The sequence below is a fragment of the Gambusia affinis genome, linkage group LG15, assembly GCF_019740435.1.
Source record: "Gambusia affinis linkage group LG15, SWU_Gaff_1.0, whole genome shotgun sequence".
NCBI lineage: Eukaryota > Metazoa > Chordata > Actinopteri > Cyprinodontiformes > Poeciliidae > Gambusia > Gambusia affinis.
In genome coordinates this window covers 4,154,557-4,179,912 of record NC_057882.1, presented here as the reverse complement: position 1 = coordinate 4,179,912, position 25,356 = coordinate 4,154,557, and the positions used below count along the sequence as shown (strand labels likewise).

General features: G+C 36.8%; 1 protein-coding gene across 1 annotated transcript; it reads right to left on the bottom strand.

Annotated features, from left to right (window-relative positions):
• Positions 1-1,187: 1,187 nt before the first annotated feature.
• On the bottom strand, positions 1,188-22,594 carry castor2 (cytosolic arginine sensor for mTORC1 subunit 2). Its single transcript, XM_044140999.1, has 9 exons — positions 22,278-22,594; positions 14,292-14,362; positions 11,385-11,578; positions 8,280-8,412; positions 8,082-8,205; positions 7,198-7,308; positions 5,380-5,462; positions 4,939-5,033; positions 1,188-4,614 (listed from the first exon to the last, which is right to left on the bottom strand). Exons 1-9 carry the CDS (start codon positions 22,388-22,390, stop codon positions 4,552-4,554), a joined length of 987 nt encoding a protein of 328 aa, XP_043996934.1. The 5' UTR covers positions 22,391-22,594; the 3' UTR covers positions 1,188-4,551.
• Positions 22,595-25,356: the final 2,762 nt, after the last annotated feature.

Here is a 25,356-nt window from a genome sequence, read left to right as displayed (position 1 = left end):
CTTTCCCTTACAAAAAATAAAAGTGACAGAAAATATTTTCCAAAAATACCTTGTATTTTCTCATCTGTTCTGAGTTGTAGGGCTACAAGAATTTTTGTTTAATTACAAGAATATAGTCATAACACTAACAGTACTAAAAATGCAACCTCATAAGAATGTAAAATTATGACAAAAAGCTTTGAGTTAACATGTGTGTTGACAAATAAATAGTCAGAGAAAACAGCTACTGAGAGCAAAGTGAACAATTAAACCGATTCTTAAAGGGATGTGAATACGTCTGTCAGGGATTGTAATGTGGCTCTTTTTATTTTTATTAAGAACTGGACAGAAAATGAACTAAACAGCCAAAACTTAAAAAAAGTTTTGATAAAGATTAAGAAAGTCTGGTGCTGGGATGGAGGAAGTTAGAAACATTTCCTATGTGATTTGAAGCTGTGACCTTTGACCTCAGCAGTGCTTTCCTGAAAGGTCCAGCTGCTGTTAGCAGGAACTTGGGGGATTTCGCTGATGATCTGCAGGATTTATGTAAGAGGTCACCATGTGGGATAACACAATATTTTTAAATTATTTTGTAGGGACTTTTGACCTTCATCTGGATTCAGTTCGAGATTTGAAGTGATTTTTATTTCAATCATCCCTTCTGTGAGTTGCATGACAGAGTATCAGGGCAAATCTATGGGAATTTATTATTTATCAGAATGGTGTCTTAATATTTGCAGAATAAAGATGCGATTTTACCAGAAGAACATCTTAAAATTATGAGAAACAAAAAAGTTGTTTTGACAAAAATGCTTGAGTAATTAATTTTGTACATTTTTTCTCCAAAATTGTCTCTATTCTGGTCATTTTAACACTTTATTCTCTTATTACAACAGTTTTCTGGCAACTTTGTTTTATTTTGTTGTAAAGTTCAACTGAATTTTAAAGTCCAAATGTTACCAAGAAGTTGACACGCTTGTGAAACAAGATGGCCGCCTTGGGTACATTTACATCAATACTTATTTATTGATGTAAATGTTTTGCTTCATGATTTATTACATGAAGTTCCAGTAAAATCCTTTGAGATTCCTGAACACCAAGAGTTAAAGCTAATCTCTCTTTCCTTTATTTCTCTCCATATGTAATCCTGGAGGCTTTGAACACCAGATTACACCTGGTAAGTACAAACACAGAGGCTCAAGAGAAAAAAAAACAAAAAACAGCTCGTTTATTTTATTTTCACACCAGAAGCTCCAAATGAAAAGCTTTTAACACGTTTCTTTGAAATGCAATCAGAAAAACAAAAGTTACCTTCCTGGAGTTTTAACACTGATAGACATGATTTCTACTAATCTGATCAGAGGTTGAAGGTCAGGGAGAACATCGTCACAACCTCTTCCACGTGGAGAAAATCAGTGTGAAGTGAGAAGTCCTCTCTGGTTTCACATCAGTACAGCAGGTCAGTGCAGGGTGGAGGGGGGACCTGTGTTAAAGTGCAGACTGGAGCCGGAGGGGAGGGGGAGGCGGCTTCAAGACCTAAATGGACAGCAGGGTTGGGAGAGGAACCTTCCTTCCCCCTGTGAACCGTAGCTTATGTTCAGCACATTTTCAAAGTGGCTCAGTAATTTATCACAACTGCAGATCATCATTCATCAGTTCATCGTCACACTGTGAGCAACGGCAGCATCAGAACGACCTGGCAGAGTGCAGCTTTCTATTGGCCTGCTCTGAGGTGAAACATTTGGTTTTAAAGTGTAAACACTTTGGAGGATTAGAGACACTAAAAAACAAAACAAAACAGAATTTGACTTTAATCAGAATTGCAACTTTTTTTTCTTCTCAGAATTGTTTGTGCACAATTTCATCCACATCTAATCTTAAAAGTCAAATCTAGTGTGGATGACGCTTACAATCCTAAAACAAGGTAGAAACAGCCGAGTGATGACCGTCATATTTTGAGGCAGAATTAGAATTCAAAGAATGAATTCAGAAAAAGTCTAAATTCTGAGGTTAAATTCAAAGTTCTGTTTTTATTCAGTGGCCCTGATCATCTTCTGTAAACCCTCAATAAAAGCTGAAGGATTTTTTTAATGCAGTGAACGACTCAAAAACTGGAGTTTTAAACCTGGTCTTACAGGATCAACAGCACATAATTTACTTCTAAAATTGTTTTAAGTAATTTTTAAATCAAACAGAGTTTTTAAAGATTATCGTGCAATGCCTTAAAGACGCATTAATCTGTGGAGGATTTATTTTGCAGCTTTCTGCAACAATAAAAAGCCGACAGGAAGGGAAAAGCACAGATAGTCGAGTTCCCTGCGGTTTCTGATGAAAATGTTGTTTTAAGCATTTGGAGAGAATCATTGAAAGTTTCGATTTTGGTTAAAAGAAATGAAGAAAACATTTCACTTTATGGCTCATATGAATGATCGTTTCTGCATTGAGAGTATCTATTGCTATGGAGGTTCAACTGACTCATGTTTCTGTCCTCAGTGTATTCTCTCCTCAACATGTCAAAAACAACTTCACCATTTCATCAAGATGTTTCAAATTTTAGTCGGTCTGTTAAGGGACAAAAAATAAAAAATCAGAACCCCAGCCCAACTTTTGGCTAGAAATAGATAAACAGTTGCTTGTTCTTGGCTGGAGAACTTGTGTAATTTGGACATCAGTTTTATGAATAAAAATCCTTTTAAATGGATTTAAATCAGGCTCCTGTTTTCACAGGGGATTCAGACAGAACTGAAGCTGATTTAACAGGTAAATCAGAAAAGGTTCTTACTGTTGTAGCTGATGGCTACTAGATTAAAACGAAGGCAAGTTCAAATATGGAGTTGGAAAAAGTGAATGTTCCCAAGAAGTTGAATTACAAGTTGCAGTTGGAACTTCCTGTTTACATGCAGGGACCAAGATCCAGATTTTAAATATTCAAAAAATTATTTTGGTATTTTCTAAACCTTTTTTTTATTATAATAGAGCATCAGTGCTTGTGCTACTTAGCAGTTTTTTCTTCCATCTTGTTTTTCTTTCCAATTAGATGTTTCTGCTGAGCAAAAATAGTTACAAATTAATTAATATATGACCCAGAATAATAATTTTGTCGTCATCTGGGAACCAGCAGAAACATTATGGCAATTAATTTTTTTCCAGATTGGCTAATATAAGGGAATGCAAAGCTAAGCTAGCAAGCCAGCTAACTAATATTTGCTATTGCCTCCGTTCCACGGTGCGGTTGAATATTTTCCAGAGCGTTGGACTGAGCAGGTAGTTGAACCCAAACGCAGCATCATGCTGCCACAAATATCACCTAGTTTGTTCAAACAGTGATGTTTTTCTGTGGCTCTGCCCCAACTGAATGTTTTACTGCTGTGAATTTATTCTGGTGAAGTAATTTGTCATTTTTTAACATATTGACATCAATCCGATAAAACTGGGCTGATGTTCAAACCTGATATTTATTTCCATCTGATGTTTCTGGAAAGGAAGCCGTTGGGTCATGTGACCGTGATTGTGATGAAGGGCAGGACTGAAGTTAGTGCTGCTGCTGTTTATGTCTTAGAAATAGTAGTGAAATAAGATATAAAACATTATATCCGTACATTTCTACAATTTTGATAACTTCAAATTGGTGACAATTGTCTGGTTTGTTACAATGTTTCTGTTAAAATCAGAAAACTAACCTGTAAGTTATTTAAAGTTCTTCCAGAAACCAGTTTAGGTTTTAGAGACAAACTTTGTAAAATATTTTATTTGGGAAGTTTAAAGCTGACCTGTGAACACTAAACAATAACAGTGCAATGATGATGGAGTGTCTTTAAAGTGTTGCATATAAACCTGAAATCAGATCTTTTAGGTTCCAATTTCAAAAGCAACCTCAATGATTTAAATATTGATTTATTAGATTATGAAGAGTAATTAATGCTAAATAGAAAAAAAAAAAAAAAAAAAGTTCATTTGAGTCACAGTTCTAAAATCAGCCAGGCTGCTCACAGTGTGAATTCACCAAACATCCCAAAGCACATCTTATGATTTCCTTCATGCGTCTCCAGACCAGACTTCCCATAATAACCACAAGGTGTGAAGGACTGGGTCAGGTCATTGTTGGTTCAGTTTAACATGGACTAAAAGATAAAATCAAAAGTGTAACCATGAAACCGCCTCCTTCACTGCAAACGTGCAGCAGTCAGACAAGGCATCGGGTTCAACGTTTAAGCACATTGGCACTGAGAAAACGATGGAGAGCTTACTGAATATTTCTTTGATTTGGAGTACATTCGTCATTCTTCCTTGAGAGGATTGAAGTAGGTTTTACAGTATGGTGCTGGTGGGAGGAAGCAGCTTGTAGAGGTAAAGAAACATCAAGTGTAGCAAACTAAAGCAGTGGCAGCCGGCGGCCAGCAGAGGGCTCCAGGGAGAAAAACGACAGTGATGGCAGCAGAAGCCTCCTTCTTCTCTGAGCTGATCCACAGCAACCCACCAACACACTCTTGGCACTTTTTGGGCAATGATAAACGTTTGAACAAGATGACTAGAAAAAAGAAAAACAAACAAAAAAAACCAAAACAAGGTGGTTCACTGCGCTGTGCTCTCGGTCCGCAGAGCCCTGATCACGCTTTGGATGTTCTCCTCCGGGACCTGGAAGAGACGCAGCGACAAGAAATTTAGTTCTAGTAGATGAGGTTACTTAGTTCACACTGTCTGGTAGTGAAAATGCAGAGAAGATAAACACAATGAGGAGAGGCAGACGACTGCAAATCTTACTTACTTAAAAATAAACATAGAAACATAAACGAGCTAAGCATCAAGTCCACCGTCTGCTGCATGTAAGATACCGACTGACCCACTTGATGACTTTGTGTTTCTGTGTTTGATGTGATGTAAAGCACCTTGCTGTTGAAATGTGCTACACAAATAAAATTTGATTAGACTGTTTGGATTTGACTACCGAGGTTTTCTTACCAGAGCGTGGTCAAACTTGAAGGTACTAATGTAGTAAGCAGGAATGTCAGCTGTTGCCAGAGGTTCTGATATCTGAGCCACGATGCCACATTCATCTGTAAAACATGTCAGAAAAAAAATATTAAAACAACAACTCTTCATCTCAATGTTGATGAAAACGGTTTGCACTGTTTTCCAAGAGCAAAAATACAAAACCAGAAGCAAATATTACAGTGGATAATCCATAATCCATAACAGATTCCCAACTTTCATTTAAGGAACAAATCAAAAAATTTATTAATGTAATTAAATTTGTTTATCCAATTAATTGTCCAGAATAACCAATTAATCGGATACTAAAACAGTTAATTTTAGGAGTCATTGAAGCTTTCTGTAGCTCTCAGACTGAGAAGAGCTACAGGAAGTCGTTTAATCCTTCAAAATAAAACAGCAGGAACTCACCAAAGCCTAAAGGTTGTCCTCCAATTCGAACCATTTTCCAGAGCTCACCAGAGGCGCTGGTGAACAGAACGTTGTTTGGAAACCTGGAAGAGAAGAAATGACGGATTATAACTGAAAAAAAAAAACAGATTTGAACGTTTATCATTAAAATCAGTTAAAAACTTAACAGATTAAAATCTCACCCCGTAGACATTTGAATAAATAACAACTAAATACACAAAACCATTTGGAATAATGTGTTCATTCACAGCATAACTTTGCTTTTTATTATTATCCAGAGCTAACTATGATAATAATTTAAGACATTTTTTAAATACAACCAGACTGACAACATGAAGCCCTGATGGATGGATGTTGTTGCTATGGAGACACAGCACAAAGAGTTATTATGTTTAGGAGACATAATACTTGAATCCCCTTTTTTCCATTAATAAATTAAACTACATTTTGTATTTACTCTTTGTGGCATCAAATCTGAGATATGTTAGTGTGATGAAATCATGAAGATGAAACCTGTCAGCTGGTAAATTTGATTTCTTTTGAATATTCTCTGTGACTTCATTTATTTCTTCCTCATACAGGAACTTTCTACATGAAGTGAAGCTGCAGAGTCGATGTTTGTATGTCGTCTCTACAAATCACCACTCATATGAAAGTATGGTTGTTGGTTGCCATGGAGACTAAACGCTGGCTGGGGAAGTGACGCTGTTTGATCTCCTAAATCTGAAGGAAAAAAAATAATAAAAATCTACATAATCCACAACATTCAGGACAAAATCTGTTGGTTTACTGGAAATATTTCTTTAAAATACAAGGTTGAGTTACTTAGCTTATGTAACATTTACTGTAAATATAATTTATAGTACCCATGTAGATATTTAGAAATCTGCAAGTAGTGAAAAATACAAGAAGGGTGATGGATTATTAAAACAATTGAACAACTGATTGTCCAGAAACTTCATTCACTATGAGACAGGGAATAAACAAAAACATTTCTGTAATTTTATTTGCATTAATGTTATTTTGTATTTTATTGTTTGGAAATGAGCATCTTGTTAAATCTGGTGTATTTACATTAATATTGTACCATCATTAATATTCATTGTTCCAGTAAATAAAACATATTCAACTATTCATTAATTATCCAAACATTTACCGTAATTTTTTTTGTACTTCTGACTTGTTTCACAAGTAAACTAAAGATCCTCAGTAGTTAAAATAGAAATGATAGAATAACAACAGGTAGATTCTTCGGCTCGTTAAAGAGAAGAAACTGTAAAGTGAAGATAAATAGATGACCTGTCCCTTTAAGGCAGAACATTACAGGAAACCTGGAGACAATTCTGACCTACATGCTGCAGAAACCTGAATCAAACCAGTTTGTCCATATATATAGATTTTTTTTAATTATTATTTTTGTTGTTATGATTTCAGTTAAGGCATCAATGACGTACCCACTTCTAGTTTTGAATGGCCAGGCTTTGATTATGCCGTTAGGGACGAGGTGGGACATGAAGCCGGATGCCTTTCTGCATGGGCTCCGAGCTTAATGAGGGAGATCATGGAGAGAAAATGGGGGATTTGGTGGAGAAGGAATGAGTCAGAACGACACCCACTGTGATTTAAGTACACGGCGTCCACCCAAGAGGTTCGTTATTGCTTAGCAACAAGCTAATCACCCCTTCAAACAGCAATCATGAATTTATTCCCCCGACACAGAAGTAACGACCCCTTTAGCAGAGAAAAACAACATCTTGAGGAAACAAGCGTGGGATCTTCAAGGAAAAAGAAAGATAATGAAGTTTTATTTGTGCTCACCTCTGAGCCGTCTGCTCGTCCATGACCAGCGAGATGTAGCCCTCGATCAGCGAGAAGGAGAAGAAGCGGATGTGACTGGAGTCCTCGCCGGACGCCCCGACCTCTTTTGACCTGGAGAAGAAACTGAAACCTTCAGGAACTTTAGGGTGCCTTTTCACTTTAAATTAAAAGAAAGTGACGACGTTGCGTCTAAACTCAACGTTTAAACTCGCAAATAGTGCAACCGTACATCTTTGAAAAGCAGAAGGAGAGCCTCCTGCACAAAACAGCAAGAATGCAGAAAGTAGTTTCTGGTTGATAATTCAACAACTAAACACTTGTCTTTTCCAGCAGCCATTGTACAGTTCATAAAGAGGCAGAACCAGCTGAACAGATGTGCTGCAGCTTTGATAGATGAATAAGATACAGCAGATCCATAAAATCCATACTTGTTGCTATCAAAGTTAGATTTTCAAATCTAACATTGATATATACTGTATATATAGTATTCATTTTGAGGCACGTTATAACTAGATGGATTCAATGAAGGAAGGTGTACTTTTTTATTGACTATAATACCTCACAGACATTTGATCAAATACGTCAATATAGAAACTATTTCAAGCACCTGGTGTTTCACTGCAACACAGAAAATTTGAGAGTCAAAGCAGGAAATTTAAATATGTGGTTATTTTTTCTCTTTGTTTGCTTGGAAAAGAAGAACGTGGATTTAATCACTTATTAACAATCTATTTTTATTGTCTTATTCAGACAATCTATTATCAGATTGGTCAAATGACTAAAAGATTTGTAATTTTGGTTCTAAAAGCAGCAACATGTTAGCCTCCTGTTTAGACTGAATCCTTTCAGGATGCGTTGAGTCCACGGTGTAGTGAGCGTCTTACCCTCCAGAATAGAACATGACATCCATGAGCAGCGTGGCCACGGAGGGCAGCGTGTCTGGGTCCAAGCTGGTCACACAGAACATGTTGCTGGGGCTGGACAGAGGGTGAATGATGGGGCGCGGCACTAAAACACGACAAAACATCAGTGGTTAGGAAGGATCAGCTTAAAAAAAGAAATACTAATAAACAAATACCTACCAAGTTTCGGCTTCACAAATCCGTTGGAGATTCCCAGATTGTGTGCGGCGACTGTTTCTCCATTGACAACCCGGAACAGTGTGAACTCGGAAGACAGAGTGTGCATGACCATGGGCAGGTCACGCTCTCGGACCTGATGGGGGAAAAAAAACAGCAACAAAAAAAAAGACAACAAAGAAGTTCAGAGAAATAGTAGCAAAAACTTTAGTCTGACTTAAGCTGAAGGGGCGGAGCTTAAAGGTCCTGAAAACAGATTTTCTTTAACTCACCCTGCACTTGGAAACTGTGCTTACAAAAACACAAAAGCTAAATATTCTTTACAGAAAAGTATTTTCATAAAAAAGAAACAAAATAAACAAAATAGCACTATTCTCTATTAAAATGTTCCAATGTCTAATGCTTGGGATCACTGGGAATCAACTCTAAAAAACCTAAAGAAATTAATTTAAACTAAATCATTAAAGCTTTAAGTTTGATAAATTAATTTGATTTTAATGCCTACTAAATGTTACTGTATTTAATCCCTATTTTATTTTTTTTTTTAAAGCAAATAAAAAAACCCCACAAATACAAAAGTTCTAAGTTTAACTTTTGTATTCAGATGTTTCTGGTCGGCCAGTAAATCAGAACAAGCTACGTCTGCAAACCGCCACAAAGCCGCTTCAGGCTGGGAGTTCATTTTTGCCTCACAAAGAATTAACTGCTTTTTGATGCATGAAAATACACAATGCTGTTGTTCTAGTTGTGCTAAAATGAGTTAGCCAAACAGTGAAGCTATTCCAGCCTAAAATAGCATCTCAGAGCAGCACAGACTAACGCTAATGTTAGCGACAACATTCCCAAAGTTCCATGAATGACCAGGAGTTCCTGAAACTCTTTACACCAATCTGATGGTTGGATAAACTAAATAACAGATTAAAAACAAATGTGTTTGTTGTTGAGCTAATATGTCTATTTATTATATATTTTAGCAGCAAAAATTAGTTTTTAAATTTACATGTTGCTTATTTTGACAGTATACAATTCTTGATTAAATTGCAGTTTAATTACAGATTCTGCAATTAACTTGATTACAAATTTTAACCAAGTCTTAAAGTAATTAAAGGCTTCTCACTGGTTTCCAGCTTTACAGGCAAACAGAAGTTTGTTTTTTTAGTTCACCACTTGCACATCCACATGCACTCGCAACTTAAATATTTCCTCCATAAAAATGTGTCTCATTAAAAACAAGGAAAAACAGAATAACCTAGTTGATTGTGTTGTAATAAATAATGTTTCAGCTCAATCAGTTATCCTCAAAAAGTGCTGAAAATGTATTTAAACAGGATTTAGTCACAAAAAACAGAGTCTCTAGTTATTCTGTGTGTATGAAGGGCTGGCATGTTTTCTTATATTTTCACAGACAATAGAGCAGAAAAGTAATATTTAAAATAATGAGGCTAATTTAGATTTTTCTGTAGTAATACTTTAGTTTGATTAGGAGTTATAACCTGTCTGAGGGCCCAAACTAGGATTAGAAACCCAAATAAAAAGGGGATTGAATGGAATTCAGAGTATCAATTTGTTCAATATTCACAGATCAGGCTAACGTCTATTGTCTATATAAATCAAGATAAAAATCTACTTTTGTTTCAGATTATAGAATAAGGAACATATTTAAAGACTTCTCAGTCTAAACGCTTAATATTCATTTATTCCTAGATGAGAGATGAGATGATGCAATCACATCCAAAGCAACATAACCGTGAAAACAGATTTTAATCTGGTTTTTTGTTGTTGTTTCCATATAGATTTGGTTGGAAATCTGCAGTAAATCCATGTCAGACGTTAAGTTGTTGATGTGGGGAACGCTGCGCTAAACGTTTGTCTTATGTGAAGCAGACAGTGTGGCGACAGGAAGCAGGTCTGAGTTTGGTACCTTGGTTTCCAAGAAGCTGAGCTGCTGATCCTCTTTATGTAACAGATTATCAACGCACACAGCCGTTATTTTCCCCCCCATTTAAAAAAAAAAAAACTAAACAGAAAAAAAAAAACAGAAGCTGGAGTGGGTCAGCAGACCTTGTTTTTCCTCAGGACTGAGGCAGTAAAAACAAAGAGTCCCTCTGGATACTCTAGAGGATTTTCTTCCCATTTAAAAATCAGACAGTCAGTCATCGGTTCATCTCATCCGCTGTTATTGCCTTTTTCATGTGGGCTCTGTGGACGTAAACAACAGCCTGCCAGCGGTTGCATAACAGACAAATAATGCAACAGTTACAGCAGGCCGTAAAGCTGACCAGCTTTATGCCAGCATGCATGACGTGACGGCAACCTGCTCAGTTTAAATCAAAATCATCATCATCAGCTCAATCACATCCAAATGTTTCCTTTAACGTCTCCAAACTGCATCACAGCATCACACATGGTTAAAAAGATGTTATTTACCTGCAATAAAGACGCATCTTGAAGTAGAACAGCAGCAAAAGTTAATCTAGAAACAGTAATTCAGGTCCTTTCAAGGCTACTGCTCGGGCACTTTTTCCTTCCACTAATCTTTGCGAGTATGCATGGATGCAATTCTGATCTTTAAAAACAGACAAAAAATGCCGATTTTTTCGACTTCCATGTGCGGAAGAACATTGGATAGTTTTCAAAGAATCTGGAGCTCATGTCGCTCATCTTATTCGACTTTTACATCATAAATGTGAGACGTGTCATAATTCTGCACCAGAAGAAGCCAGACGCTGTAAATCTGGACATAAACAACAAACAACAAATTTAGTTCTGACTACACATCAAAACAGACTTCTCTACAAAAAAAAATCTATTAATATCAGAGACAAAGTCTCAGAGACAGTTTCTTCAAAATTCATAAATATTCCATACGCTGTGTTCAAAGTTAATTCCTTCCCTGCAGCTCTAAGATGTTGGGCCTCTATATTCTCATTTTCTACATGACCAACATGCCAGCATGACCAACATGAGTGAGAAAGAAGCAAAACTACGAATAAAAGCTTGAACTTTCCTCCGTAGAGCCGGAGGAACAACAGATCAGTATCGATTTAAAACATTAATTTGGAGTCGGACTCTCCTTAAAGAAAAGTGACGGTCTGAAAGGACACTCACCAGGATGAAGTCGGTCTGATACGTTGACAGCATGAAAACAGAGATGTTGTGGTCGGCCAGTGGCGCGATGACTGATTTGGCGATTTTGGTGACGCCGATAGGCTGCGAGCTGGAAGCGTTGCCGCCGCCGGAAACCACGTTGAGCGCCAGCCATGTTGAATCGGCAACACTGATGAGATTTGACTGAGGCAGCTCTGAGGACGAGGAGGAAAGAGTTTTTATTCATCCTTTCTGTGGAAACAGCGGGAGTCTGACGTTTTCAAACAACTACCCTGTGAATGGACGCCTCTCCAAAAGCAGGAAGCAGGCTACAGCGCAGGGCATTCTGGGTAAATCCAATCAAAACAGTCTAGCGCTAGCGGGAGAAACGGATTGAGTTCTTTTAGCCTGAAACAAAAGAGAAATCCAATAGCCGCTAAAATCTGATGCCACTCCTTTTTGTTTGTTTGTATGAAGGAAGTTGCGCTCAGTATCTTTAGAGGTTTTTGATGTTTGTTGCAACGGCCCACAGGCGAGGAGGGGAACATGTTTTTAAAGGGTTTGGGTTTGACAGTGCAGTACGACGCGTTTTAGGGTCAATGTAGATAATCAATAAAGGGAAGAGTACATTTCCGCAAAAAAAATAAATAAAAAAAAATTCTAGAAAAAAGCTTGTAAAGTTCTGTGTTTGAAACGTCAAAGATTTGCTAGAAAAAAACTCAAGAAATTTCTCACTTTCAAAAGTTGACTTAAAACTCAGAAGCTCAGAAATTTTCTTGTCTATAGTTTTGTTAGAAATTTGCTTTTTTTCCTACATAGAACGGCTCTGATATCCCGTCGCAGTGCACTGTGAAACTGAACTGCACCAGTTGAAAATGTAGCAAAAGTTGCAATTCTCCAATTGAGTTTACTGGACCAACAGGAGAGAAACGACCTGCACACAATAAAAACTCATTAATCCTTAAATGTTACTAAATCCTTCTATTGTTTCTCAAAGCAGACGAGAACTTTAAAAACACATTTTACCAACACAAAATGAGCCTTTGAAGTAAAAAGCATTGCCATATTTGGATAACAATGTGCTGTTTGGATCAGCAGTGAATGGATATGTGGCTGCTTACCAACAACACAAAAAGACTAAATCAAAAAGATACAAAAAATTCACATATTTTCTCTACTTGAACAGGATAGTTATGAGTGAGAGCTGATTAACAGAAAATTCAATTAAATTCAAAGATAATGCCAAAAGGAAATATTTAATGATCCAAATATCTTCAGAGTTGTTGCGCTTGGTGATGCTGCGGCCACGAAGGTTCTCCAGTAGCAGTCAGTCTTGCAACAAATCTGAAGAAGCCTCTGACTAAAGACTGTTGCTGGATGACATGCCAACAGCTCAATTTCAAGCCAGAGAAGACGATATTTCCACAGCAACGTCCTCTGGATGACACCAAGAGCTGCTAATCCACCTCATTTGCCTTTGCCACTCCTCTCTAAAATCTCTGTCTGCCTGTTTGTTCAGAAAGACGTTGGAGTCAGAGACATGGTGAGAACTTCCTCCTCCTCTCTCAACTCTTTGGTCCTGCTCTGCATCCATAAAGTCTCCTTTTTTTAACTCCTCTGGGATTTGGGGTCAAAGTTCAGATGTTATTTGAGCTTCAAGAAGTTCACCAGCTGCTCCTGGTTGTAAAAAAAAACCCATCTTGTTGCCACGGTTACATCATATAACAAGTGTCCGAAAGCAAAAGAGAAAAAAGAAAGAGCAAAAATCCTTCCAGTTGCACAACATCCAGACACAGAGGGAACTGGTGCAGATTTTTAAAATAAGTTTTACTTTATAAGGGATTTATAAATCTCTAATTTTATTAAAAGTCAGAAAAGTTTGGGTGGAGCTTGATCGTTTCAAGAAACACAAGTAGGGCTGAAATGATTAATCGTATCAATTATGATTAATCGTTTAATGAAATAATTGCAAACTAATTTAGTAATTGATTAATGATTAACTGGAGTATTCAGACTCAAAAAAGGCAATCTGCTGAAAGAAAACCCACTGAAAGCAGTAATTAAGACAAAGCTGTACAAAAATATACACATTTTGCAGTTAGATATATATATATATATATAAAAAAACTTTTGCAACAACTTGGTAAAAACATTCCTACATATGTTTTTACAAAATTTGATAAAATAAAACAATTAAGTGTTCACTAACAAAATGCTGTAATTGCATTATAGGTAACAACATTTTTATTATTCAAAAAAGAAATTCAATAATTTTATCTTCATATTTTAGTGTATTTCTAATTTAGCATAAAAAATCCCTCCAACAGTTAAATGGAAAATCTGCAAAATGCCCCACTTTTTAAAAAATTGATTATTCAATTAATCATCAGAATAATCGACAGAATCATTGACTACTTATATAATCCTTAATTGCAGCTTTAAACACAACAATAAAAAAAATAATAATAAAAAAGGAAAAATCACAAAAAGCTCTTGGTGGTAACCCCTGACAACGTTCGGTCAGCGTTCGGTCAGAACTGTGTGTCCTGTTTACTTGATGTCATCTGACACAGCTTGCTTGAGTTTCACCTTGTTTCTTAGTCCAACAAAACACACACACACACACACACACACACACTGAGGCACTTATCAGTGTAAAATACCTGCAGCGGTTATGCAACACACAGCATGTGGTCTCCAGAGTAACCGAGGAGGGTCACTGTGGAAACGGCCGGGTAATGACACGGGTTCGTTCACTCAGGCCGCCACAAAGAACGGCGGCCGGCCAATTGGCCTCGCATCTATAACGACAGAGTGTGCTCAAACAGTGGCAGCCGAAAGTCGCCGCCGCTGGACACGATTAGAGAAAACACAACGTGATCCCCATCCACGGTTGCCACGGCGACTTCCTTAGAGAGAGAGGCCCACCTTTAAATCCTTCCTCGTCCACGATGATAGTGTAGTCCTCTGGAGTCTCCGTCAAACTGAAGAACTTGCATCTGAAAGGGAAAAAAACCCCAAAAAGAAACCCAGTAAGTATTATTACAACACTTAGAGATGATTCAGCTGTTTTAAGTGTTCAGAAAGGAATTAGATAAGCTGGGAAGTTAACCTAAAAAGATGCAAGGCATCCCCAACAAAAGAGGCAACACTTTTAACAGATTAATTTTATCAACTAATCACATTTTAGTTGTCTTTTTTTTGTGGGAGGATAAAAACAAACAAAAAAAGGGATTTTTTCCCCCCACCTACCATCTTGTTAAGGATCTAAGTGCACAATGTGCTCTACAAGACAACTTTAAAACACGACACCAAAAGGAAACGGAGCTTCCAGTCGTCACTGAGCTCTGCTCTTTGGTAGCATGAAGGTTTCTCAAAGAAAACAGAGACAAATCAGAACTTGGTTCCAGCATCTTTCAGCAGTAATAAGATAAAATAACATCAAGCTAAACGTTACAAACACTGGAGGAAAAAAAGAATAATCCAAATTCAGCTACATGTTGCAGTCAACTGTTCCAAAACGCTACAGAGTACGAGACAAGGGGATTGATTAAATGATTAAAAAATAGAAAATACTTAGTTGATCTTGGAGCAGTTTAAAAAGTTTTAGACTCTTTTTAAAAAAAAGTCTAAAAGAGTTATTGTTTAGATTTAAAGATTGTGGCTCATGTGACAAGAAGGATAAAAACTGAAGTCTGGAAACTTGATCTAATGAAACAATTACAACTCAGACGTCTTAAAGCTGTTAAACTCTGATGATAAACAGTTTACTGGTAGATGCAGGAGAGTAATGGAAAACCACCAGAACCAACTAACTTAAGATGCATACTTCTAATTCAATAAGAGTCCATGAGGAGTTTAATAAATGAGGTCGAACCAGTGGCTAATGTTAACATCCTGGTTAGAAATAACAATAGATGTAACATCTGAGGCATCGTTCTGAAGAACTGCGAACAAATCAAAATTAAGGTAAAACAATCTTGATTTAAGTTTTTTAGACTTCACCACCAGCGGGGCTTACAGATCTTGTTTAAATCTTGGTGAGTTAATCTAATTAGTGTAATATTAGACATTACTGAGAGGGGTAAAGGAAGCAATAATGAGGAACTGGAGAAAATGAAAACACCAATAGAGGAGGAAATGTTTATAATTGAAACTACAAACTACACAAATGGACAGAAAACGGGTAAAATTGAGAATTTATATCAAAAATAATTGAGGTAAATGTAGTTGAAAGTGTCCTATGTTTTCTGTGTTAAAACAATGTAAAATCAATAAAGACTAAGTGACAAAAAAGCTGTTTCCAGTGAAGTTTGTTCACGTTAACCCATGTTGCAGCAGAAGCAGAGCTTTTCCATCATGTCCTTGAACAGACAGGGAAACAGCATCAACATGAGTCTGGTGATAACCTCTCTGCTCACCGGCCTGCCGCTCAATATTTACACTTTATATTTGTCTGAACGGTGTGAAGGAACAGAAAGACTTCAACACTGAGGCTCCAACAGCTCTGCCTGTGAAGAAAAGCCGTATTTCCTTCTTGAATTAGATGAGCTGTCACACGTCGCCCTGATTTACGGCTGGTTTTGTAAAGACGACGAGGACCGAGCGCCGTCATTCCGGTCTGGGCAGATTCGTTCTCCTTTTATCATATTAATGCGAGCTCTGCTTAATGACTTTGTTTACTCTTTGACATGACTGAGTTCAGATTAACACCAGACAGGAGAACCGCTGCAGAGACGCTGGACACGAGTCTGGCTTGCATAAGCCTCCCTCTGTGAGCATGTTGGGAACTTCACATGCAGGCTTTAAATGATCCCCAAACACACAGGATTCACAGCTCCGGGTTAAATTACCGCACCGTGGAGAACTGGGATTAAAACAGAGTTTAATCATCAGGAGCATATAATGGGCATTTCAAAATAAAGTAAAAAGAAAATGTTCAGATGGTTTCCATTTACAACAGAAAGAGAAATACTTCTAGATGCAGTACTTTCAGAATTGCTTTTTGAGCAGATTTTAAGTTTTTTTTGTTTTGCTTTTTCTCACTTTTTCTAAAAAATTAATTACAAATGAAAAAGTATTTCCAAAAATGGCTTTTACTTCAGTCATCACTTCTGTGAGATATACATTTTTAGTTTAATTATAATAAAATATCTAATCTTATTTACTATAAATAAAATAATGCCATTTTTTAAAAAATATTCAAAAATAAATTTCATTAAAAAAAAAAATAAAATTTTGTATTATCTCAGGTCTTTTTGGGAGAAACAAATTAAGGACACATCCCTCAGTTGAGGCCGTTAAGTCGTATCGAGTGATTTTCCGATTCTGCAGAGGTGCTGACATTCATTTGGAGTCACGCTCCAAGCGCCTGACAGTAATCAGGATCTTTATCTTCCAGGAGCCGCTCTGAACCCGTCAGCGGCCGGGACGGTACCGAGCCAGAGTCCAGCTCAACCATTTATCTCCTGGAGTTTTTCAGGTTCAGGGAGCTTTCACCAGTTTTTAACAAACAAATAATCATATTTTGCCTCAGTCCCACTACGTAGGGCTAGTCTTAACTCACTAAACAAACTAGACTGACTGGATGGATAAATTAAATATTTATATTTTTACAGCAGGTTTTAGAATGACTATATATATATATATATATATATATATATATATATATATATATATATATATATATTTTACTAAATTTAAGCAATAAATTGAGGGAAAATAAAAAAATGCATGATTTATTGTATTATAAAATTTTTCATGGGAATTCTGATTTATAGTAGCAAAATTACTGTTAATATCTGAAAATCTCCAAAATTTAAAATGTTGTTTAAATTGATATTTAAATGTATTTTCTCCTCTGCAGATCCAGTGAAAACATCAATAAATTTCATTAAACTCAATAAGATATGTAGCCAATCTGTTGCCCCGCAGCAATTTAAAAAATTTTAATAAATCACACTTTTAATGCAACAAGTGTCCTAAAGAAGTCTTTAAGGCTTAATTACTGCTCTGAATATGTTGTTATTTCAACAAATTGCCATTTTTTGAGTTCTGATAATTAATTAGTAAATTAGTTATTTCAATAATTGATTCATCACAATAATTTCAGCCAAAAAAAGGTCAAAATCTAGTTTATAGCACCCCCCAATCCCCCAAAATAAAATATAAAGTCCTTGTTCTCTTGATGTCATTTTGCTGCACAAAGTTTGTGCAAATATTTCATGACAACACTGCAAAACTTTTGAAACAAAAAATGACTACATTTATCTATTTGGGAGGAAGAAGAACTGCTCAGATTTATTCAGGTTTTGGCCAAGAGGAGTCCTACATCAGGAGGAGCAGCAGGTAACACAGAATAGAGTGGAAGCTTATTTAAGAATAAAATAAGACGCTATAAACAGCAGCAGAAAAACAGAGCACTTTTCTTTTTCTTTCTGTAATCACCTGCTGCCGAGCTCCCATTGTGTTCCTTTGACAAAGCAGCACTTAGAGACTTTTCTGTGATGTTGTTAGATTTCATTTTGTGAATCGGTTCAAAAAAGGAAAGAAAAAAAAAAAAAAAAAGAGACGAACTGGGTTTTCAATTCTGAACTACAGATTTGAAAAGAACTCAAATCAATATCTGCCAAAACAGACTGTATGTTCTCTAAAGATGAAAGAAAACACTTGAAGAGGCTCATCAAAGAGGAGCCACTTCAACACTGGTGCCTCAGTGGAACAACGGGGAAAAACAACAAAAAAAATCCAGTGTGAACCAATGAAAACTTGGGCCCTGCAGTCAAATTATATGAACTTATGTAATCCTTTCTGGATGGCTGCCAGCTGCATGCGATCACTTAAAAAATGGCCCCGAACATCAAGTCTCATATGGGAGGAACTTGACTTTCTTCAAGAAATGTTCTTGTCTCATCTTTCAACTTACATACAGCAAAAACAAAATCTTACCAAGTATTTTTGGTCTAGTTTCTAGTGCAAATACCAATAACAAGTAACTTTTCAGCAATTTAAAGGAGCTTGTTTTAAGTAAATAATTCCTTAATATTGATTAAAAAAAAGTACTAGATCCACATGGAGAGTATTTCCTTTAAAATCAAGATTTAAAAAATGATTTACTTAAAGCAGACCTATTATGTAAAATTCTGATTTTGCATGTTTTTATACTTCCATTTGGGTCTCCACCGCTTCTAAAACCAACCCAAATGCTTAAAAACAAACAAATAAAAAACACCTAGCTGTTTTTTTGATGTCTGGAAAATGTGCCGTTTCAAAAACCTTCCAGATGTAACATCACAAATCAGCAGGCGCTGCCTGTCACATAGAAACCTGGGCGGAGCTTCAGTACACTTGGTCATCTGGTTTTACTACTGAATGTGCTGTACAATGGCTGCTGGAAAACTGTTTTGTTGTTGAGTTACATCCAGCAAACGCAAGGAGCTCAAAATAGGCAGAACTTAGCAGGTGAAATCTCATGAACAGAATTATTTTGTGCAACAAATGTAATCAACATGTTTTGTATAGGCCATGGATCTATCCTAACCTGTTCAAGGAAGCATAATAGGTTTAATTTAAAACACACTCCTATAGCTTGCTAGTTTTGTCTTATTACAAGTGCTAAGACATTAGCACTTGTAATAAGCAAATTTAACTTATGCTCATATGTAAAGAAAATAAGTTTTTAAAGTAGTTCTTCTGCAGGAAGAGGACTTTTGATGTGAGCTCACAGAAAAAGGTCATTCAAAAGTGAAGCTAATTGTTAAGCTAGCAGGTAATATTAGCCAAATTCCCTCATCAGGTAACGAGCCATTCATTTGGTTCAGGTGTGTTGGAGCAGGGATGCATTCAGTTGCATGCAAGAAGCTCAAGAGGACTGGAGTTGGACACCTGTGGTCAATTACATAAAATACACTGACGTTTGTATCTTTATCATGTGAAAAACCCTAAAAATGAAGGGGAAAGACTGCGCTTTTCAAAAAACTCACCAAAAAGTCGTGGTTATCATTTCAAATGTAGTGGAAATTAAAATTGGAAGATGACCTACAGAGAGCATCGAGTGCTCATAGCTGCAAAACAAGTGGTCATTGTTTACAGTTTATCACGTTTGTTTTTCTAGTTTATTTTAGGCAGCCTCCCCTGTTTAACTGGAGTAACTTGATACGAGAATCAATGTCAATTTAAAAAACACAAAAACAAGTCTTACTTTCTGTCTGAAACATCAGAAACCAAGAAATCTGACCCTGACTGCATGATGATAGCAAGCAATAAACCCATTGCTTTAATAGGTATTTGTATATTAAGCATAGGACACAAAGGAGGGATTAAATTATGTGGATTAATTGGGAATATTGCTATGAAAGTGGAAAGAAGGACAGAATAAAGGAAGACTGGACACAAGGAAGGGATGAAGGACGTAGATATGAAAAGAAACACAATGAAGACGGGAGTAAAGAAAGTTGGACACAATGAGGGAAGATAAGAGCCAAGAAAAGAGACATGAAGGACGACAGAAAGTATACGAGGGAGGTAAAACAAGGGGGGAAAAAAAAGAACGACAACATTTAAACAATGGGAGAAAGAAGAAAGTCAGCAAATATGAATATTTCCAAACTCTTATTAAAGCTGCAGTATATAACTTTTATTAAAAACATATTATTTTTCATGTTTTTGAAACTGTCACCATGTTGTAACAGTTTGATGTGAGAGACAATCTGTAAAACCTGAGCTCCCCTCCCTTCTTCCAGAGGTATCTAGAACCAACCAATCAGAGCCAAGAGGCAGGTCTTAGCGCTGTCAATCACTTCTTTGTGCCGCTGCTCTTCCATCACTCTGGTACGCTGCTACTAGCACAGCAAGTCATGAACGCTAAGGCTAGTTAGCATAGCCGCCAATGATGGAAGATAAATGGTTTTTCTGTAACAGTAAGTTTTTTATCTATCATTAGCACAGTTAGCAGCAGGTACATGTGGCTGGTTGACAGTGGTAAGACCCTCCTCCTGGCTCTGATTGGTTGTTTTTGGTCGAGAGTGGTGCATTTCTTCAGACAGAAATAATAGCTCAGGGTGGAGAGGATCCATATTTTTACAATTTTTTGACAATATGTAAAGAAAACATTTTTATAGGAGTTACATACTGCACCTTTAACTTACTATTTCTCTTGGTTTTTCTTTTCTTGAACTTCTACAAAGGTTCTTTGCCTTCGATTTGATTGCACAAAAAGTGCTCTATGAATAAAGTCTTATCGGTTGGTTGATTGATCTTACAGACTGCTCTTAGGAAAGTGTTCCTAGCATAAGTAGTTTGAGATAACGATTGATTAGATCAGCTGAGAAAGATAAATCTTCAGATATTATTGGTCCCCAAACTGTAATCAATACCAACAGCATGTGGCTACAATGCAACTTCAGGCAGTTTTGCTCCCGTCAGGTAAAGATTAACCTTAAGGGATTGTGTTTGATCAGCGATTAATCACAGCAGCACCGAGTTTTATCTGGGACACCACACAGAAGGGCAGAGAGGTAATTACAAGACACCAGCCACAACAGAACCAGAAGTAAAAACCGTTACTATCACGCTCATGAATGGGTGTTAGAAAAGTTTTCTGCAACATTCTGTGAGAGCGCAGATTAAAATCCAAGTTAGCCACAATGTTTCTGAGGTTTGTTTACATTGAAACCTGGGAAAATCCAAACAGAATAAATAAATAACAAGGTGGCCATTTTTAAAAATGTTCTTATATAATGTCATGTCAGGTTCAACAAATGATAATTAATGAATTATAATAAATATCAGTAGCTGACTTTAAACAGTCTTAATTCTGCTAGAAAGACATATTACCACAAAAGTGAAATTTTCATAATTAAATACAAGTTGGCCTTCTTTTTCAAAAATGAGGAAAAATATGTCCAAAATATTGCATTTTATTTTAGTTTTAAAAACATTACTCAAGAATGCTTGTTAATGTTAGAAAGATATGATGTATAAACTGATGCAATAAATCAGGGACGTCCAGGCATCTTGACATGCTCACCAAAATAGTCAGATTTATAGTGATTTTTTATTTTTATTTTACTTGCTTAGTAATGAATGAAACAGAACATTTTAAAGAAAGAAGAAAGTCAGTTTGTGGAATTACAATTGACAAACTTATTATTCTTTTATTAATTATTTTTGAACAATCATCACTTTTGCACTGGTAAATATAATTAAAGCACTAATTTTTTATTTTGTGATTCAATTTCTTTGATTATTATTAAATTTTCCAATCATTAAGCTATATTTTATTCCTTATGATTTTTATGAACTCATGTTACATTATTCTGAAAGACATTCATGCTTGCACCTTTATTTCTATACATACCTTACATAATTTGATTCTAATAACTTGGTATTGGTGGGTTGCATTAGGAATTTAGAGCTTTATTTGGACATATAAAAAGCCAACATAACATTATTTGTATACTAGTAGCAACTATGGTAGGGCACCAAAACAAGCTTTTACCCAGGGCCCGCTTCCTGCCATTTACGGCCATGACGACCGGGTCTTCTACATTAAAAGTTTCCGCATTTAAAATGCCCTCATCTGCATGCAGAACTTTGCCAGATCGGGCTAAAATTACCCTGACAGAAGCCAGAAAGCAACATAAACACCAACACCGGCGTCGAGCCACAAAGCTTCGGACTAACCCTCCACAAGCCGGACAGGCCCTGAAACTGTGAGCTGCTCTGACAACAACACCTAAAAGCAGCATGTTTGGAGCATTAACACAACTCCAGGAGCGAGCTGCAGCTCCAATAAACACCCTTTAACATGCAACCCCCGGTGTTTGCTGGCTAGGTTAACAACAGCAGCAGGAAAAGCACATAAAACACATAAAAACAGCTTTACACGGATAACACCACTCTTAAGTTGCCTACCTTGTTTTGGAGGCCAGGAAGGCGAGTTTTATTAATCCATGGGTGCAAATCTCGATCCCCTCTTTCTCTATACTCGCCACTTTCAAGCTGTGCTCTAAAATATGAAGCTCCATCTTTTACGCCTTCTCATTGGAGGAACGTCTAAAACTTAAAACAAAACAACTAAATACTGTGAGACAGAAAGCATAAATAAATAAATAGACACATACGGCAGGCTGGGGCGCATTAAACAGGGAAAGAAACGGGAAGGTAGGGTGGAATAAAGAAAGCTGAGGTAAAACCCGGACCTAATGTCAAACCAACAGCGGAACACCACACTTCTTCCGCTCGATGCTTTTCAAAATAAAAGCGGTTCAAATTACCCAACAGTGAAACAAGTTTCAGTCATAAAACGTCAAATTAATCATTACTCATTAATCGGCTTATGTCAGCCGATTAACTATGTAGTAAATAAATATACTATTCAGTTTACAATAAATATATTCCTCTCGTCAGTGCCTCAAACAAAATATATGCAAATGTTAGCATCTTGGTTGACGTGGACTTAAATACAAAAGTGAACAGAATACAATTTTTAATCAAGAAAGCTTTTTAAATTCAAATGGAGCTATATCAGTATTACTGTAATCACACAATAACGTAATGACTATGATTTTTTTTAAAGTAAGTTGGCAGTAAGCCAACTAGCCAGTAACAACTGCTGCTAGAAAATGCAACGTTCAACTGTTTCCCAATTGTCAAAGTTCTTATGGTGCTTTCCATCTGAACTCGGAAAGTTGGGGAAAAGTCAAACAGCTTGATGTTTGGTTTAATTAGAAACAATCAAAAGTAAAAATTTCAAGTTAGTTTATGTAACTTTTAGCTTTATGCTATCCACAGCAGCCATGTTGTATTCTAACTCAAAAATATTTAATTAGAAAAAACTTCTTTATGGATATTAAATGTAACGTATACATATAAATTTAATCAAGGAGTTGTTGTAGATAGTGATAGTTGTGTGCAGGAAAGATCTCCTATAGTGGTCCGTATTAAAGTAAGTCTGAAGAAGCCTCTGATGACATCATTCTCTTACTGTATGACAGAAATTCCTATTTTTGAAAGAACATCTAAACTACGTAAACAATAGCAACTGAACCAAAATAAAGTACAAAGTGCGAGACCAAATGATGTATACAAATTGTATATAAAAAAACAAAAATGGAAACGACAATTAGATAAACTGGTGTCCTTATTGTTGTAGTGTGTCTTCATTACAATCATTAGTAACATGGAGAGTGGATAACTGCGTAATTCCACTCTCTTTATTAGTGTACTTTTATTTTGAAGAAAACCTCTGAAAGCGGAAGGGACTCTAGCATTTCTGCAGTAGCTTTATGCGCTAAGGTACGCTGCTCCCCATGTTTGCTCACCGACTGGAATAGTTAGCAGCTGGTCGGAGTGAAACAAACAACTTGCCATTCAAACGAAGGGGGGCAGGTCTGCGCTGGACCGGAGCACCCTGGGAAATGTAGTTTTCTTGGGTACTGGCCAATCTCATGCTTAATACTGAAAGAAGCAGATATTATCCCTCACAATTTGAACTTTTGTATAAGTTTTAACACCATTTTCATAACGTTATGCCTGTTAGCTTCAACCAATAAATGATCCAGACATAAAATGGCTGCTAAATCTAAGGGATAAGATAATGTTAGAGACTAATAATTACACAAGCATTTATATTAAGAGTCCAAGGATGTATGAGGCCCTAAGCACAATTTAATTTGGGGCCTCTCTAGATTTTAAGGTGCTCACTCCTGTAGTTGGCTGGCCATATTTAGGAGTTGACATGTCACCGGCTCCATCCCTATGCAGAAGTAGAGTAAACCCCGAAAAACAGTGTTATAATCAGAGAGGCAGTAAAACCTCTCAATGCATTATCAGAAATATTTTTTGAGTCATTTTTGCCTTATCAACCAAGATCAGGGAGGGGTTTCACAATGGCTCTTTTGGCAGTATTGTTGCCTTGCAGCACAAGGTCCTGGGGTCTATCTGTATGAAGTTTGCATGTTCTCCCAGTGTATATGTGGGCTCTCTTCATGGCACTGACCAATCTAAACCACAGTTTCCTCCCACCGTCTAAAAACATAACAGTTAGGTTTACTGAATACTCTAAGATTGTTTTCTCACCTCATATTCTGGTTAGACTCAGTTCAATTGGTGACCACAATTGCAACATTTCTTCCGTGTTAATCGATTCAAACTAATTGAAAAACCTGCTCCCTTATTTTACTCCATAATTTAACGTCTTGAAATTGGTCTTCTGGCTTTTTAAAAACTCCTGCTTTCTGAAACTCTGCCTTCAGGAAGTCATCACAACGTGGCTCCTCCATTGCGCCTTTAACGTTTTTAACCAGCGTTGCACTGAGAAGTAACTCCTATGAGTGCAGATGCACAATCAGCAAACTCCACCAGGTGTTTGCCAATTGCTACTGGCTAGTCTGAAGGAGTTGAGTGGGGAGTCTTGGGGAAGGGAAGCTCTGTGCGGCGGAAGCTTGGAACATTATTATGTAAAGCTCAAAAAAGTTGAGTTTACATAATACTTCCCCTGTAAGGTCATGTGTGTTAGGGTCTCTCCAAGCAGATGAAACATCATAATCCAGTCTCTCAAAGCGATGACACCATAAAACGGGTCTCTCCAAACCCTCTGCAATCAATCTTTTGTTTTTGCAGCTTTACTAAGATCAGTATAACTTCCTTCTGGGTGTATCCAGAACAAAACCAAGCAGCGGGAAATAACTTACTGGTCAGCATAAAAAGAAATTGAAGCAGCATCTGTTATCAGGATGTATACCTGCTGACTGCAAACGATTCAAAGGATTACCTGCTGCTCACACACCTGGCCTCATTCCGCAACTCCCTACAAGGACGGAAAACATCTGTCAGACGTTGAGAGAGAAAGTTGCAGCTCTTGTTTTCTGACTTTCAGCTCATCTCACCTCCACACATGGATTGCATCAGGATGATTCAGTGTTGCCAGATGAGTCCTTAACAATCAGGATCGATTTGAGAAAATTATTTTGCAGAGCTCTTCTCCTGCTTG